This window comes from Mesoplodon mirus (assembly GCF_964341445.2).
Source record: "Mesoplodon mirus genome assembly, chromosome: 5".
Classification (NCBI taxonomy): domain Eukaryota; kingdom Metazoa; phylum Chordata; class Mammalia; order Artiodactyla; family Ziphiidae; genus Mesoplodon; species Mesoplodon mirus.
Window position 1 is genome coordinate 3,124,002 of NC_138980.1, and position 19,513 is coordinate 3,143,514.

At 40.0% G+C, this 19,513-nt stretch overlaps 1 protein-coding gene across 1 annotated transcript; it reads right to left on the reverse strand.

Annotated features, from left to right (window-relative positions):
- Positions 1–2,115: 2,115 nt before the first annotated feature.
- Positions 2,116–16,327, reverse strand: TRIM58 (tripartite motif containing 58; the record flags this gene model as incomplete). The annotated part of the gene is made up of 6 exons (XM_082620693.1): positions 2,116–2,861; positions 6,875–6,975; positions 7,072–7,094; positions 8,983–9,213; positions 12,786–12,881; positions 15,905–16,327. 6 exons carry the CDS (start codon positions 16,325–16,327, stop codon positions 2,272–2,274), a joined length of 1,464 nt encoding a protein of 487 aa, XP_082476819.1. The 3' UTR covers positions 2,116–2,271.
- Positions 16,328–19,513: the final 3,186 nt, after the last annotated feature.

Consider the following 19,513-nt stretch of genomic DNA (forward strand, 5'->3'; position numbering starts at 1 on the left):
TAGGGAGGAGGCATTCTTGGGATTCCCTTTTCACCCCTTGAAGAGGGTAGCAGGCCTGAGGCCATGAGGCTTCCTTGTCCTGGTGGATGGGTGGAGCCCCCAGGAGTGACATGATCTTAGACCAGTGACCCTGTCCCTCTTGATCCCTATGGGGAAGGGGCTCTACTGCTCTGAGTGTATGTTCTCTGTCATGACTCCTGTCATAATTGCTGGCCCTATAGTGACATGAACACTCAGGTGTTACAATAAGTTGCCATGCCTCATTAAAGCCCTGATGATGGGGAAGCATGAACTGAGACCCACTGCATGAGCCAGTTTCTACTTAGTTCATGAATAGAAAAGGCCTAGAGAATTCATGGTATATAAAATATCAACAAGAGGGGTGTAAGGGTACATCATTATTACCTCTGTTTCCAAAAGAGACAAAGAGGGGAATTGTTTGTTCATGATCAAACATACATGTATCAAATATGAATATACAGAAATCTTTGTTTAATACAAGGTCCCTTCAATAAAATATGTAGAGCCATCTGGAAGTACAGTTCGATAAAATTTTGCTAAAATTATTATACTCCATAATGTTCCTCCAAATGTAAAAAGTCTAAAAAGAAATATATTAAAAAATATAGAAAGAAAACTATATTAGTAATGTTATTGCAAAGTATGTGAAAGATTTTAGTCAAAGAAATCTCTCTAGATGAGAAAAGCTCCTTAAAATTCAAGGTAGAGTTAAAGTAGAGACTTAAAGTCTTGGTGGATTATTATCAGGATAAACTTATCTAAATTTTCTATTAATTAATAATTATTTAGCATTTTAGCATTTGGTTAGCAATTATTTATTAGACATAGATATAGAGAAAGATGGTAGCAGAGTTAGCTTTCAATAATTTTTAAGAATTTTGTTGGAAATGTACAGAATATATTTTTAAAATAAGTCAAATATTATTATCATTTCATCATTCTGGTCATTTTTACATTGTACTTAAGTAGTAAAGTTGAATTTAAACCAATTATATAAATCACAACCTTACTTATTTCCCAAAACCTTGGGAGGTCAATATCGTTGTTCCATGTACGGGAATCATACTAAGTAGCTGAGACTGAGAGAGAGATGTTGCTTGTTTGAAGTCTTACAACTAGTAAATAACTAGGTCAAAGAACTAGTTGAATCAGCATTCTGAGAAATTTCTACTCTAAAAAATGTATCGATGCTGTACACCTGAAACTAACACAGTATTGTAAATCAACTACGCTTCAATTAAAAAAAATTATCCAAAGATAAAGGAAAAAGTTGTAAGGGATAAGGCATGGGGCTCAGTAATATTAGAATCAGAGGAATGAATTTCATCATTCTCAAAAATTGACCCCTGAGTGAAGACGATTTAAAGAGTACTTGAATGACTATTCAATTAGGAATCATGAATATATAAAGGGATGTTTCTGAATATATTAATCTAGAAGGAAAAGGAAGGTTAAAACAATAAGAGGTATAAAGCAAGAAAAGAAGAAAGAAGCTATAAAGAGCAAAGGTGAGAGAGACAGAGACAGAAAGATGCAGAGGCAGAGAGACAGAGAAAGAGGAGAGAATAAGAGAAGGAAAATAAGGAGGAGGAAAAAGAATTACGGAGCTGATGCTAGAACAATATTGGACTGTTCTGAACCAATTTAAGAATTGCCATTTCTAATTCTTAATATATGGAAGATTGGAATGAAGAGATATTAAAAGGAATGAGACATTAAAATAAATGTATAGATATCTTTGTTTAATACGAGGTCCATTCATTTGAAGAAAACACAGAAAGAAAGTATGTGGAGGGGCTTCCCTGGTGGCGCAGTTGTTGAGAGTCCGCCTGCCGATGCAGGGGACACGGGTTTGTTCCCCGGGCCGGGAGGATCCCACATGCCGCGGAGCTGCTGGGCCCATGAGCCATGGCCGCTGGGCCTGCGCCTCCGGAGCCTGTGCTCCGCAGCGGGAGAGGCCACAGCAGTGAGAGGTCTGCGTACCACAAAGAAAAGAAAGAAAGTATGTGGAGCCATTTGGGAAAAGAGTGGTAAGACTGCTCCATTTCTAAAATTACTATTCTATACAATCCTTGTCCAAACACAAATATTTTATATTTTCTCTTTTGCCCCTATGGGAAAATGTCCATAGTGACAAGGAATGAAGTGCTGACCTAAATGGGGACATCTGTTGAGCCTTCACATATGTATACACTCCATTCTACTCCAGGAAACTTTGCTAGGTTTGGGGTGTATCTTAGCAACAGAATTTTAGGAAGGATCGTCTCTAATGTTAGAAGCAGGGTGAAAATGACCCCTGGATGCCCAATTTTCTAACTCCACTTCTGTCATAGGTGGTAAGATAAGAGGAGTCGTGTCACAAATGAAAAAATAAGGTCGAAGAAAACCAGAGAAAAGGTGATTGAACGTGTAAATATAAGACCCGTTTGTGATGTTGTAAAAGGAGATTTCACCTGCTTCATAGTCCAAGAAAATCCCAATGCAGCGAGGCCATTCCAGGTGGAGGAGAGGAACTGATGGAGAGGCAAGGACCATGTACTCACTCCCTTTCAGTAGCCACATGGCCCAGACCCCATTCTCAGGAGATGGTGTGGTCTCCCCCTTTCTTGACACTGTGTCTTGACAGACACCTAACCCCCATTCTGCTCTTTCTCCCACCATGACTTCCCAGTAATGCCTCCCTGATGAGAAGTTCTGCAAACCCAGGATACAAGGCCATGTGTCAAATCGCTCAGGGTTGTTGGGGACATCCCTCCATAGTTCTCCATCCTGCACACTGCGCAGGTCAGCAGTCAAGAGGAGGCTAGGATGTGCTGTGGCGGGATCCAGTTTTATGTCAACTGCAGAAAGAATTTTGTGGAACATGTAAAAGAACAGAAAAGACTGGTGAAAATTTAGGAAGCCATGATATTGAGAACTGTCACGCCATTCCTCATTCTCCCTCTAATAACTCCTGGAGATAACAAAATATGTATTTCACCTTGCAGGTCGATGAGTGTATGCTTTATTGCTTTTGAGTGTATTCCACTGCTATGTCTGCATAATCCAGGACTCATTGCTGCCCCAATTCAAACATAACCATTGATGATAAGACAAACCATGTGCATAACCATTTAGATTCCTTTTATCTCTATCTAGAGCACTTTGGAAGATCTGCATTTAAAATAAAATTTACAGCTCCCTTGGGTTTTTTTTTCTCCTCAAAGCCTATAGGAAAAATTCATTGGTATAAAATCCACCACTTTCAAAGCTATGTTACTATGGTAGGAAGAATTCTAAGATGACCTTCAGACCCTGGTGGTACTCTCATGATTCTGTTATATTATGTAACAAGAGGGAGATTATCTGAATGGGTCTAATAAAATCAGCTTTTAAAATCAGAGAGGTTTGTTTGGCTATCAGGCTGCCACCAGAAGTGAAAATCAGAGAGATTGGATTGATGTGTCCTTGCTGCCTTTGAAGATGGAGTGGGCCACCTGAGGAGAAGGGTGAGTGATCTCCAACTGATAACCTGCAAGGAGATAGAAATCTCAGTCCCACAACTGCAAGGAACTGCTTTACGTCAACAAACTGAATAAGCTTCCAAGTGGACTCTTCCCTGGACCCTTTAGAGAAGCCCAGCCTGGTCAACACCTTGATTTTTGATCTTATGAAATCTTAAGCAGAGATGCCAGCTGATCCCATGTGGTTATCTGACCTGAAGAACTGTGAGCCAATAAATGGATGTGGTTTTGGGTAGTTAAGTTTGTGGTAATTTGCTATGCAGCAATAGAAAACTACTACTAATACTGTGAAGTCCCAGTGAGATTGACATGAAATTTTATTTGTACGTATAATTAATAAATACATCTACAAATGAAATGACCTCAGTGAAGAGGGGAGGATGTAAAATATTCAGTGTCTTTTTTTTGGTAAACATTAAAAAATAGTAAATTTCATTAATCATATTTTAATTTTTTATATACGAATAACAAATACTAATATGCTGACTGTTTTTCTTATTTGCCTCTAAACCACTTCTAGCTATCTTTTATTGATACCCAAACCTGAATGGGTCACATAAGTAGTACATCATCTATACTATCCCATGGAACCACTAATAACTCCTGGAGATAACAAAAGGGTGCCACTATCATCCTCATATTGTAGATGAGGAGACTCAGAGTCCAGGAGATTATGTGATTTTCCCAAATTATATGATTTTCCTGTCATAAATAATGGGAATTGAAAAGTGGGTCTCCGTGGAATTGTGTTAGGCCTATTTAACAGATGTCATGTCATCATGCATCATTCCCACTCCAGCACGCTTATTTGCTCCATTTATAAGAAAATAAATCTGTGAAATAGTTGTTAATACAACTATCTCCAGTTCCTCTCCCTACCTCTTCTTTCTTCAACTCAGTTGCTCACCAAGACAGAATAATATCTTAAGCAAACGACTCCTTCTTCCCAGTGCCCCGGGCACTGATAAATGATCAGTCCTTAAAGTTCACCTTAAATGACTTTTCTGTAGCACTCAACACTGTTGAGAATCCTTTTGTCCTGGGAAACTTCACTTCTCTTTCCCAAAGACACCAGTCATCATGCTTTCCCTCCCTCTCCACTGGCCTCCCCTTCTTGGTCTCCTTTGCTGTTTTCTCCTCTTCTCCTCCATCACTGCTATTTAAGAAGCCAATGGTCTCAGGATTGGGACCTCTTGCCTCTTTCTCAGGTCACTTCTGATGTGTTCTGGGGCTGGCAGGCACATTGCATTAATTAAATTCCATTCATACGCTTACTAATTCTAAATATATATATCTAGCCTAGACTTTTCTCCTGGAACTCCATATTTGTAAATTCATCTGTGTACCTGACATCAACATTTGGATATTTAACATTCATCACAGCATTGATGTGTCTAAAACCCATTTCCATTTTTCTGCCTCTCCTGCAGTTTAACTGTCAATGTAAACAGCAATTTCATTACCCAATTCTGGAGACTTAAACCTTGGAATCATTCATGACTTTTCTCCTTCCCTGACACCTCATATCTAGTCCAACAGCAGATCTTGCCAGCTTTGCCTTCAAAATACCAAGATTCTGCCCATTTCTCTGCACCTCCAGTACTGCTACCCTTGTCCAATGGACAATCGTCTCTGATTGAATTATTACAAAGGATCCTAACTGGCTTTCCCACATCAAGACTTTCCCCTCTGTACTTTGTTCTCAATAAAGCACACAGAGTGATCGCCACAAAACATTAATCCAATCATCCTATTCCTCCATTTACAGCTTTTAACTGATGTTCTATTTCACTTGGAGGTAAAGCATTGCTCACAGTGGCCTGCCTGTTGGGTCCTGTGCTCCTTGGACTTTTCTTGGCCTCCCCAGCTCTCCCCTCACTCACTCCACCACAGCCGCACAGAACTCCTCATAGCTCCTGGAATGCATCTTCCATATTTCCATCTCAGGCCTTGGCACTCATTTCTGATGCCTGGAATGCTTTCCTCCAGATCAGATATTTGCTGAGTTATCCCCTACTGAGTGATGTCTTCCTTGATGATCAAATTCCAAATTAGATGCCTTAACCCCAGAACTTCTGGCCACCCTTAATTTATTCTTTTTTTCAATATTCTGTATCATCTCCTAACATTCTGTGTATTTTGCATAATTTAAGCAAATATATGCAACATGAAGCTGTAGATTTGTAAGTTGATGTTATTGTTCAATTTTATATTCTAATGTTTAGAAGAGTAGCTGTCATAAAATATACAATATTTGTGGAATTGATTAGTTAATTCAGTAAAAATAAGTGGGAATATGGAGACACTGATTATGAGAGTAGTAACTTGCAACATTTCATGCAGTTAGTACATATTACTCTGCCCATCAGAACATTGATTAAATCATTGAACAGGACTGATAAGATGGGCTTTCTCATCATGGGACAAAGTGGTTTCCCTGTAAGTAATAAAGCCACTATTTAGCCACTGTCTGTTTTCATTACTTGGTATAAATTGAATATAAAAAAGAAATTTAAAGTATTGAACCGTTACTGTTTTAAAAAACAACATAATAGGACCAAACAAACTAATTGTAACACCACAGAGCCTACAGAGAGTACTTAAATATAATTGACTGAATATTTTTGGCTTTATTAACTATCTAATTTAAGAAATTCATCAAATAGCCAGATAATAAAATAATCCAAACCTTATATTATTTGATACACTGCAATGCTTTCATATATTGATGATTTTTTGTTTTCAAATATGTTTCATTTTGTCCTCCAAACAATACAATTTTTTAGCATTTTATAAACAAGGAAATGGAGATTGATTACAACTAATGTTACTTATATCACAGCTAATATCACTTTCAAGCCCACCATTCTAAGCAAATGTAGCTTATATGGGTATCAGTGACTCTGATATTCTTTCAGACTATTCAGAAGTATCCCAACATTCTTTTTTTTTTTTTTTTTTTTTGGAGCACGGTGTTCTCTCCCCTCCTCCCTTATAGTTTGGCATAAACGTGTGACTCACTTCTATCAATAAAATCTTCAGGAAAGCCATGTGTGCCACTTCGGAGTAGTGCATGATTCATCATAATCTTGCCCTTTTCCATGGCTACCAGCAACAGGAAGGAGGTGGGGCTCTGTCTGCACGGGTTCCCAGAGTGAGACTATGTGAAATTAAAGCCTCCACAATCTAGTAATCAACCTAAAACATGATCCTGAAATAAAACCTTTCTGATTTTAGCCACTAAACTTTGGGTTCTGTTTGTTACTATATCCTGACTGGTACACTAACAAATTGCAATAAGAGCCAAATTCCAGGTGTCATAGTTCCTCGAGCTCTAAAATGCAGCCTACCTTGGAACTTTCTCAACATTTCCCTCATCCCAGGGATGCGACACATTGTCTTCAGCTCCATGGGGATGGTCTCCGGATCCAGCCGTGTGACACTCTTACTTCTGAGAAGAGCGCAGAACCCACAGTTCTCAGTAGGGTTATCCACCAACCTCCCCAGCCTCTCCCAACCCATTCTTTGATTCAGAAAGTAAACATACCGGCTCAAGGCTCCTCCCGCACCCTGAAAGTGAAAGAGAAACACAAGTAGGTGTGAGTTAGACCTCTGAACTGCTTTTGACAGACTAGGGACACACCATGAACATCTCTTTAGGAATTATTGGAAATCATTAACTATTAAGGTAAAACTATAAGAAACATGACTCTCTCTTAATAAAAGCTAAAAACAGGCTGTTGTTGAGTTTTCTCATGAATTTAAAATAATATACTCAGTTTGCCTCTATTAAAATAAAATCAGACCATACAAAGTTTAGGTTAATTCCTATAATATCTATTGGTTTAACTATTTTCTGAATTGATAATTCTGACATTTGGATATTTTAGTAAAGAGTTACATTCTGTGAATGCAATTAGGGTAAAAACAGATTCTAAGTATCTGCAGAATTTATTTGAGTAACAGTGAAAGGTTAGACATAAAATGTTGCTCTCAATGTCCTTTTAAGAAAACCCTAAATTCCTCATTCTTTGAACCAACATACCATGTCTAAATTACCTAAGTGGATAAAAATAGAAGTCATTAATATCTAGCAACATTTTATCTCAAAGTAGATTATTAAATAAATCACCTGCATTGCATTTCCCCTCTCCCTCTGAAAAATAGCCACCTGTCAGATTAATTTTGACAGGGCATAAAAACAGGGAAATGATTAGCTTTACTTTTCATCGGAATGACAGGCCTTGTTTTTGGCCATTGCAGGTGAAATATAGCTTACTGGTACTGAGAAAGAAAGGGAAAAGAGGGTATAAAAATGAAACTAAGTTATTTGAGAATGTATTCTCCCTAAGATTTATATTATAAGACATTTTAACATTTCTTCAGTGCTAATAAATGATAACTTTATATTCATTGTGTTTTGAGATATGGTAAGATGAGACAATGAATATTATTGAAAATGCCAGAGTTCCTGTGTTTATTTACTATCTGAAGTTTAGAAAATTTATTCCTTTCTGACAGTTTGCTCACTAGGAAGTGGGCATAGCAATACTAATAAAAATAATAACAGTATTAATAAAAACAACACAAGTTTTACTGATCTATAGATATATTGAAGACAAAATGGGACACATTAAATAAAAATGTTTTGTAAATGCATTCATTTAATGGCCCCCCACTCTGTAACCAGTGCGATTTATCACAGTACTTGTATGAGGATAGGAATTACTTAGCTCAGAAATCCCTAAATGAGGCACTGGGGATGAGGTACAATGAAGCGTGCCCGGAACATTTCTATTGCAATGAGTTCTATCATGATAGCATGCATCCAGCAACAACGATGACTTTCTCAATTCACTTGGGACTTAATGCCTTCAAGGAGGATTAAAAGGAAATATTTCCTTTTCCCTGTTGTTTGTCTCTTTGCTCTATAATCTCAAATATAGCGTGGACAAGCGGCATGGAGTCCAGGTAATCTCTCCCTACTCCACCTGGAATAGTCATGCAATACGGGCTAGAAAATTAGCATTTGTCTTAAACATTAACATGCAAATTTCAAGGTGGACAATTAAAAATATTACTCATACTTTTGGCTATTGACATTTAAATGGGTTAACAAGACTTTTTGGGTTGGCCTGAAACACAGCAATATCATCATTGACCGATTTTGAGGTTATAGATTGGCCTTTTTCTGTTTAGTCATATGTAAATCATTAAATTGATTTTAGTTTTAAAAATATTTAAGTTTTGTCTTAAGTATGAACTATTTTATATGATTCTCTAGGATCCCTTCAGATTCTGATGCTAGGATTAAGAATTAAGATGCTTTCCAAGTAAATTCTAGGGTGCCCTTTTCCTAAAGATCATAAATGCTTAAGCTGTTTGTCTCTGAAAGCTGCTATTTGTCGCCTTGTTCTCAGGTCTGCCCATCCCTCCCCTCCCAGGCACCCAGCCCCACCTCCAGCAGACCCAGGGCTGGGCGCTGGCACCTCTCCTCCAGCTCCTCTGCCAGATCCTTCAAGGCCCTGCTCTGCTGAACCAGCCGGTTCTTGGTCTCCCGCAGTCTCTGCAGGGTGGCTCGCTCCTCCTCCTCCAGTCTTCTAAGCTGCAGTTGCTCCTCCAGGGCTAGTAAGCCACGATACTTTTCAAACTCCAACCTGAAGCGTTGCCTCTGCGTTGCCACTTTCTCCTGGAGTGACACAGTGCATCAAATGATCAGCAGTAGGGGCAGAGCATTTGGCTTCCACCTTCACGGATGGGATGACGAAGCTGGAGAAGGCAATGTCTGGAGTGATCTCATCTTCATAACTCTATGAACGGACCCACTGCATTTTAACAACATGCAGAAGCCACAGACTACTCATGAGAAGTGGCCTGCTAGAGTTTTCAAACTTAGAGTTTGAGAAATACTGTTGGATTTGGGATCCCATTTCCATGGACTTGAGGACAAGGCACTTTCATATTCACGTTTCAGTACCATATATAAAATGGGGGAGGGCTTCCCTGGTGGTGCAGTGGTTGAGAGTCCGCCTGCCGATGCAGCGGACATGGGTTCGTGCCCCGGTCCGGGAAGATCCCACATGCCGTGGAGCGGCTGGGCCCGTGAGCCATGGCCGCTGAGCCTGTGCGTCCGGAGCCTGTGCTCCGCAATGGGAGAGGCCACAACAGTGAGAGGCCCGCGTACCGCAAAAAAAAAAAAGGGGGGGGGTGGGGGGAAGAAGGGCCTGGGAATTAGAATTAAATATCAAACTGTTGAGCACAGTGACTAACACAGAGTAGTTGCTCAATAGAAGTTAAAATTTACTATTAGTCACTGGAATGAGTGGAAATAACTGAATTATGAAGAGAGATTAGAGAGACCTGGATTTGTAAATGTGAATAAGAAAATGTTTATAGAGATTAGAAAATATTCCTCAATAATGTGGTAACCATGAAACTATAAGGCTAACATTCTCTGCAGAGCCAAGAAAGAAATAAGTTATTCTCAGGTCACTTATTTCAAAGGTTCAGGGAATTCATCTTGATTTCTACCCAAATCTCACCTCTATAATTTTTTAATAGACCTAAGGAACACATTTTGATACAGCATTAATATATCTAAATGTTATTCTCTGGAGACTGGTGTGTGGAAATGTAGCTTTAAACTAAGAATAAGAGGCAAATTGCCCTCCCATAGTCTCTCCACATGTTGAATCCTCTGGTCCATTATTAAACATTATACCATTTTGGTTCAATTTAAGAACACAAGCTAGTGCCTTTAAAAGAATTCTAATAATGATTTTCCTCAAATTTCATAAGACTCAACTCTTTCCTCCAATTTCCCATTTCTACCTCCTTCTGCCACTTTCTAAACAACGAGATTCATATAATTCTGACCTCTTTAAAGTCAACCAACTGTGAATTCCATATTCTGATCTGAAAGGTACAACTCATTGAATTGCTCCCCCATTCTCCATGTTGGAGGCTGTGCTCTTGAGGAGTGGTGCTAATAACTCAGTCATTGAAAAAAAGTGGAATTATATTTGGGTCATGAGAGATAACATGGTCCTGAAGGGTTTTAGTTGCAATTCACTGTTCTCTCATATCATCCTTCTGAGTACTACAATGATATCTACAGATACAGAAAGGCTAAGGGTTTTCACAGAATTTAGCATTTATTTTATTAAGCCCATACTAGTTGCTTTTGGCTCACATAGATACATTCTCAAAGGTAAAAATCATGCTAGTTTATTTGGCCTAGGACAGGGATCTTAGAATCATCTCTACTTTAGAATAATCAGTGGAGGGTTCAAAAAATTAAGGAACCCATATCTCAGATATGGAATTTCTGATTTTGTAAATTTGTGGTCAGGTCAGGATTAAAAACAATTGACTTGGGCTCCCCTGGTGGTGCAGTGGTTGAGAGTCTGCCTGCCGATGCAGGGGATGCGGGTTCGTGCCCCAGTCTGGGAAGATCCCACATGCCACGGAGCGGCTGGGCCTGTGAGCCATGGTCGCTGAGCCTGCGCGTCCGGAGCCTGTGCTCCGCAAGGGAGAGGGCACAACAGTGAGAGGCCGCGTACCACACACACACACAAAAAAAAACAATTGACTTGGATTGTTAGCATGAAAAGAATAAAAATTATCAATAAACATCACTATCAATGAACTTTACATATAATATACATAACTATGGGAAAAGATAAGACTTATCACAGAACAAAAATATAGCAAAAATAATCCTTATGAAAATATTGTCAGAAAACAGAGCACAAGACAAAATTTTTTTTTTTTTTTTTTTTTTTTTTTTTTTTGCGGTATGCGGGCCTCTCACTGCCGTGGCCTCTCCCGCTGCGGAGCACAGGCTCCGGACGCGCAGGCCCAGCGGCCACGGCCCACGGGCCCAGCCGCTCCGCGGCATATGGGATCCTCCCAGACCGGGGCACGAACCCATATCCCCTGCATCGGCAGGCGGACTCTCAACCACTGCGCCACCAGGGAGGCCCCAAGACAAAATTTTTGAGAAAAGAAGAAAGAAGTATAAAAATAAAAGGGTTCCTTGGAGAAGGACAGAGAAGAGAAATATTTTATAAAATAGGTTCTATATATATTATAAAACATATTATATAAATAAAAACACCTATGTAATTTCTATATACAGCTTCTCAATATTGACCCTATTGACATTAGACCAGGTGATTCTTTGCTGTGATTTTTTTGGGGGAAAGGTGACTGTCTTGTGCATTATAGGGTGTCTAGCAGCATTTCTGGCCTCTACACATGAGCACCCACCCTCTCCCAGTTGTGACAACCAAAAACATCTACAGATATTACAAAATATCTCTTGGACGGCAACACTGCACCAGGTTCAGAATCACTCTGTGTATGTTTGTGTGTGTGTATGTATAAATAGGTAAGAGAAAAAAAGAGCTCATGAGAGGCTTCCCTGGTGATGCAGTGGTTAAGAATCCACCTGCCAATGCAGGAGACATGGGTTTGAGCCCTGGTCCGGGAAGATCTCACATGCCGTGGAGCAACTAAGCCCATGCGCCTCAACTACTGAGCCTGTGCTCTAGAGCCCGCGAGCCACAACTACTGAGCCCATGTGCCACAACTACTGAGGCCTGCATGCCTAGAGCCCATGCTCCACAACAAGAGAAGCCACCGCAATGAGAAGCCTGCACACCGCAACAAAGAGTAGCCCCCACTCGCCACAACTAGAGAAAGCCCGTGCACAGCAACGAAGACCCAATACAGCCATAAATAAATAAATAAATAAATAAATTAAAAAGAGAGCTGATGAGGTATGATAAAGAGAAAAAATATTTATGGATGACTGAAAAAGGCTGAAAATTCAGACTGTCTTTCTATATGGAAGATGATGACTATTAACCTGTATTTCATATGTATAAGTGATGTGAAATATTTACTATTTCATTCATCTAACAAATATATATTTTTTAAACGAGCACTGACAGTACAAAACTCTGTTCTAGGTGATGCAGTGAGTTAAGATGAGTAAAATCAACTGAGTGAGTAAGATCAAGATCAGTAAATTTTATTTACAATTTGGATTGGGGTAATATTAACAGAGATAAAAAGAACACAACTGTACAATATAATTTGAGGGGATGAGGTGATCCAGGGTGAAACTGAGATTTTTTTCTTGAGTACCTATGTAGATGGAACAAAAGTGCTGGAGTGCTGGTGGAAGAATGATTTAGTGACCCAAATTTGGATCCTTCAAATAGGCTAGCCTCCTGAACCCCAATATTCTCTCACCTTCCAAATGACAGTTTTCTTTCCCACACTGGCCTCCTGAGTCAAGGCTTCCTCCATCTCTTTCCTCACATGTTCCTGGGCCATCTGAAGCTTTACCTGTTTGGGAAGATATGCTGCAGCCATTACAGATACCCTCATTCAGTTCTTAATATTGACCGGGTATGGGGGGAAATACAAAGATCAGCTAAAACAGGCCCTAGAAAACATATAAAAATGTTCGACCTCGTTAATAACTGTTAAACATAAATATGTTTTTAAATGTTGATGCCAGATGGAATCAAAGATGTATCTAAAAGTGTGTTCATTGTATTTTAAAGAGTAAAACTGTAATTAACCAAAGTGTTAAAAATACGGGAGTGAGAAAATTTTTTTTTCACAGGATGGAATTAAAATACAGCGTTGCAGAATATTTAATGACAACAAATACAAGTATAAAGAAAATTAAAATAAGTATACTTCATGCAACTTTGCACCAAGTTTGAAAAATAAAAATGCTTATGATGAATATATAAAAACTAGGCAGAGACCAATGAAAATATATTCAATAAACAAAATTTCATATACTAATTCTTGGTTGAAAAGTGATGCTATTCCTTATATCTATTTATTTCAACAGCTTAAAGTTATTTATTACTTTATAATCAGAAGTGTATTTATTATATTTGGCAGAAGAAAACTTGTAAGTTAATATTTACTAAATGAAAAAGAAATACAGAATGTCATAAATCTTACAAGGGGTAGAAAAATAACTTAATGAAAAGTAAATCTCTTTCAACCCTAGGACCCTGCTACAGGTAAACACATGTATTTTTTTTTCTTTTTTTTTTTTAGTTTCTGCTTTATAACAAAGTGAATCAGTCATACATATACATCTGTTCCCACATCCCTTCCCTCTTGCATCTCCCTCCCTCCCACCCCCCCATCCCACCCCTCCAGGCGGTCACAAAGCACCGAGCTGATCTCCCTGTGCTATGCGGCTGCTTCCCACTATCTATCTACCTTACATTTGGTACTGTATATATGTCTATGCCTCTCTTTCACTTTGTCACAGCTTACCAGGGCATGTTTGGGGACAAGAGTGATTGGCTAGTTTTGCTGGATCGAATGATTGGTTTAGACAAGAGCTATAGTAAGAAAACTTAGGGCCTTAGAATGTCTTGATTGATAGGCTAAGGAGTTTAGAAGATATTTATTTGGTATTTAGTTGAAGAGCTACTGAAATGGAGAAAACTTCCTTAGAAATATGACATTATCCATGCAATATATAGTACCTTATGGATTAAAGGGAAAAAAGGCAGGAATATATTTCAAAAGTCTAGCTAGAAAGTAGCTAGCAACTGAATTTTGCAGAAGACAACCAAAATCAAGAAGAAACACTAAGAAAGATATTTCTTGGTAGGTCCAGAGGGAAGTTGAGGGAAAAAAAAATCACAAACCTTGATTTAGAGCAATCAAAGTTAAAATAATAATAATAATTATTATTACTACTTATTTTATTATTATAAATTATAATACATAATATAAATATAAAAAATATTATAAATTATATATCATTAATAATAATTTGTTAATTAAATGAATTATTATTATTTTAGAAAGTTGATATTTGCACTTTATTTCATTGTGATAGTACTTCAGGTAAAGGTCGGTAGATTAAAGATGACTTTTAACCCCCTTTGTGCTAGCAGCCGTTTCAGATATTGAGAATTTAAATGTGTTCAGAATATGTCTAAAAACTTTTGATGAGCACCAGCAGGGAGAATCTTATTCATAGGGTTTCACAGATGCCACTTTTGTGGGCCAGGTACTCCAATATGAGTCACCTTTTCATTGAGGATGCTCACATCATAAGTCCACAAATATGTGTTGACTAGATAAGGGCCTGTGTGCTTAGCTACTGGATTTCTACTTCAGAGTAACATGCATTGGCAGGCTTTAAAGGTGATCAGAGCCCTGTGCCCATCCAGACACTATTCTTAGCAAATGTTCAAACATGAAGGTTGCTTTATGCACCCCAATGTTCACTGCAGCACTTTTACAATAGCCAAGACATGGAAACAACCTAAATGTCCATTGACAGATGAATGGATAAAGAAGATGTCGTACATATATACAATGGGATATTACTCAGCCATAAAAAAGAATGAAACAATGCCATTTACAGCAACATGGATGGACCTAGAGATTATCATACTAAGTGAAGTAAGTCAGACAGAGAAAGACAAATATCATATGATATCACTTATATGTGGAATCTAAAAAATGATACAAATGAACATATTTACAAAACAGAAATAGGCTCACAGACTTCAAAAACAAATTTATGGTTACCAAAGTGGAAAAGTTGGGGGGAGGGATAAATTAGGAGTTTGGGATTAACATATACATACTACTACATATAAAATAGATAATCAACAAGGACCTACTGCATAGCACAGGGAACTCTACTCAATATTCTGTAATAACCTATATTGGAAAAGAATCTGAAAAAGAATGGATATATGTATATATATATATAACTGAATCACTTTGCTGTACACCTGAAACTAACACAACATTGTAAATCAACCATACTCCAGTAAAAAATAAAAATTTTTTTAAAATGAAGGTTGTTTTGGTGACAATATTAACATAGAGATAAACACTATGCAAAAGCAAGACATTATACAAATGATAGTTATTCGGAAGTGTTTCCAATAACTACATGCACCTGTAACTAAGAGCCCATTGGACAACACAGCCCTCTACACCAGAGCTTTAGCTGTGGAACCCAGATTATCAACATCAGGAAAATTAAGACGAGCATGAAATGAAATGTCCAGGGAGAATTTCATGGGAGAGGAGGGCAACCTAAAATAATGGTATGTCTGAGCTCCTGAACAGGGGTCCCAAAAGGCGGGGTGTGCACGGAGCAAAGGAATGGAGACCTCAAGGTGAATGTGAGCCAGGAGGGTGGTTGGTGCGGAGGGCACAGGTCATTCAGATCAGGTGGTAGCATTTGCCTCTGTCCCTAGCAAGGCACTCTTCACACCTCTGACTCAGTCGGCTCCTCTGTTACACATCAGCATTTCCAGACCCAGGAATCGTGGCCCTCCACGTGCCGTGGTAACACCTCTCACCTGGTAGCACCTGGCGGCCTCCTGCAGCGGTGTTGTGCGGTGGCTCCTGTGCTCTGGGGTGGTGTCACAGACCCAGCACAGAACCTCCTGGTCCTCCTCACAGAAGCGGCTCAGCTCCTCGCCGTGCCTCACACACAGGCGCGCCCCCGAGGGCCCCGTGCCGAGCCCCAGCTGCCGCACGCTGTCCACCAGGCTGGCCAGCTGCCTGTTGGGGCGGAAGCTCTCCAGCCTGAAGGGACCCCGGCACTGTGGACAGGCATAGAGGCCGCTCTGTGCACTGTCGGACTTCTCGCAGAACTCGGAGATGCATCTGAGGCAGAAGCTGTGGCCGCAGTCCACACTGACCGGTTTCTGCAGGAAATCCAGGCACACTGGGCACCTGGCCTCCTCGCACAGCCGCTCCCCGGGCCCCCCCGAGGCCATGGCCGGCTGGGCCTCGCCTGGCCCTGATGATAGCAGAGCTGCCTTCCCCAGCTGCCTGCGCTATCTCCCCTGGTGGTCTGGCACAGAAGGGAAGAACCCACAGCCTCATGAGAAACAGACCCAAGATGGGTTTTATCCGCTGGCCAGAGTCCAGATGAGCTACTCCCAGGGAAAAGTTGTAACTCAGGCACCCTCAACCACAAGGATACAATTAACATTCTAGTTACCCTAGCCTCCTAGGAAACTGATCATTTCTAACGGAATCCCTCATAGTATACCTTATTGGAACCCGAATTCTCATGTTTTCACTGTCAGTAAATTTGGAGAATTGCTTAGCTCCTTCCTTCCATTATTTTCTAAACTACCCCATGACCTTCTTATCCTTATACGGCATAATGATTTCTTAAAGTTTTTTTTTTCCAAACTTTATTTTTTCTACCGCCTGTTAATTAGCCCATGATAAAAAAATTTGGGTAGATGGGTTGATAGGGAGATCCAAAAAAAATGTGTGTATAATAATGATGGGTCTATAGCCCAACAACAATGCAAAGCATTTAAATAAATACCTGGCCCAGTGCAGTGAGTCCTATAATGACTGTACACATGTTATGATTGTTGCAAAGCATATCTTGGAGGTGGCAAAGCTGTAGGTTAAGGCATTGGTTATAAGAAATAATTCAAGCATATGTGGCACCTGTGAGGTGGTGAAGGCTGAGAAGGATATAGAAGAAGAGAGATAATTTGACAGAAAGGATGTGATCCCTACTTGGGATGAATATGGTGAGGTCATTATGTCAGCCAGAAAGTAGACAAATGTGGAAAGTGTCTGTCATCTGCACAAAATGTAATTTTCATTTTGTTGAGTTTGAAGCAATGATGGGCATGGCATGCCTGTAGCAAATCCTTCAATCCTTTGATATGTGTTCCTCAGCACAAACTGCAAGTCTCGGACACAAGGGTAAGAAAGAGACAAATGACCCAGCTCTCAAGGGAACCTTAAGATGCATCAGGAGAACTCATACAAGTATAAACTAATACCTGGGAGAAAGGACACTCACCAGTGCTGCAAGAATATAACAGGGCTTTGAACTAGCCTGTGGGGTTGGAGTTGGGCCCTTGGGAGTCTCTGAGTTAATAACTGAAGGGTGACTACAGGCGGATCATAGGAAGGGGACTCTATCAAGCAGAACAGTCAGAGGGCACAGGGTACACAAGATGAACTGCTGCTGGAGGGAGCAGGTTTGCCCCAGGACATGAGGCAGCCAAGCAGGCTGGTATGTGTTCGAGGTGAGGATGAGCGGCAGAAGATAAGGTCCCAGTGGGAGGCAGGGAGAGATGACTCAGGTCCTTGCAGCTCCTGTGTGGTTTGTGGGTCCTTATTCTAAGGCCCAGGGCTTGGCCTGGAGCTTTGGTGGAGGGCAGGGTCTAAAGGGTTTTGAAGTTGCCTACCTAAAGGTTAGGTGGATAATTAAAACAGAGAGATTCTTTGAGAACAAGAAGAGACAGTTATGAGCAGAACATCAAAGATGTGAATTTAGGGCTTCCCTGGTGGCGCAGTGGTTGAGAATCTGCCTGCTAATGCAGGGGACACGGGTTCGAGCCCTGGTCTGGGAAGATCCCACATGCCACGGAGCAACTAGGCCCGTGAGCCACAACTACTGAGCCTGCGCATCTGGAGCTTGTGCTCCGCAGTAAGAGAGGCCGCGATAGTGAGAGGCCCGCGCACCGCGATGAAGAGTGGCCCCTGCTTGCCACAACTAGAGAAAGCCCTCGCACAGAAACGAAGACCCAACACAGCAAAAATAATTAAATTAATTAATAAAACTCCTACCCACCCACCCACCCCCCCCAAAAAAGAAAAAGACCCTGTCTAGTTCTTCAAAAAAAAAAAAAAAAAAAAAAAAAGATGTGAATTTAGAAAAGAAAGGAAAAGGGCAAAAGTCTCAACAATAGAAAAGCAGACCCTGGTCCCAGGCTGAAGACTGTGCCACTTGCTAGATAAGGGGCTTTAGACAAGTTTCTGTACCAAACTTCCTTTAAAATATGAGGACATTGTTAATGCCACTCCTACAGGGCTGTTCAGAGGATTGAATAAGCTAATAGATGTCACACATTTGATACAGGTTCTGGCATGTAGTATTTATATGTAATTAAAGAAAAAGAGAAGAAATAGCTAAATAAATGGATAATTAGAATGTAAGCAGGAGACATTTTTTTTCTATTTTCTTCAATATTATATCCCTAGTAACTTGAAGAGTAACTGACACAAAAGACACCCAATGAATACTTGTTGAATAAGTGAGTGTGGGAATGAATGAACAGAATCAGTACAGTTTATCCTAGAGGCTAATGGGGGATAACATTTCAGTGACTATATTATGTCAAATGTAAGATCCATATTTTTCTACATTTTACATATATGACTTTGACTTATATTGCTGTGACTCTTGAAGATGCTAGAACACATTTCTATGTTATTTGGAGACATAATAAAGCATCCTATTGCTCAAATGTATGGAGGAATTAATAGCTCAGCTCACTTGAATGCAGATTTCCTAGTGCCTAAAAGGCTAAGGGAAGGTCACTGACCTTGGATGTGGGGGTCAAAGTGGTTTTCAGGAGGGTGAGATGGAGTGGGTGAGCTGACATCAGATGGCACTTCTTCCCTGACTGGTTCTAGGGTCACTGAATTTAAGCTCGGCTTTGTCTCTAGCACTGGGGAGCTAGGAATGACCTCTGTACCATTGTTCTTAAAAAAACAAATTTTCCTTACAGTGCATTTGTGCAGGTAAGTGGTGGACTGGATTATAAGTAGATGTCACAGTATTTACAAATGCTATGTGAAATGCCTTCCTGAAGACTTTCTTATTTAATAGGATTGGTCTAAATTAAATTTGTGTTTTCTCATGATCATTCTTCTGGGGTGAATAAAACACATCTTAACCACATTTTGGTGCACCCACTCCTGGATCCTTACCCTGACTCCTTTCTCTGATTCATTTGCAGATCGCATAGTTCTAAATCTTTTAGTTAATATCCTCAGCCCTTGCCATCATCCTTCTCTAGTACTCCACTTCACGTGTGTTCTGCCTTCTCTGACACTACAGGATTCTCCTCCTCTGACCATTCCTCCCTGCTCACCTTTCCTAACTACTTTGACTTCGTGGCTTTGGGCTCCTGAACCAT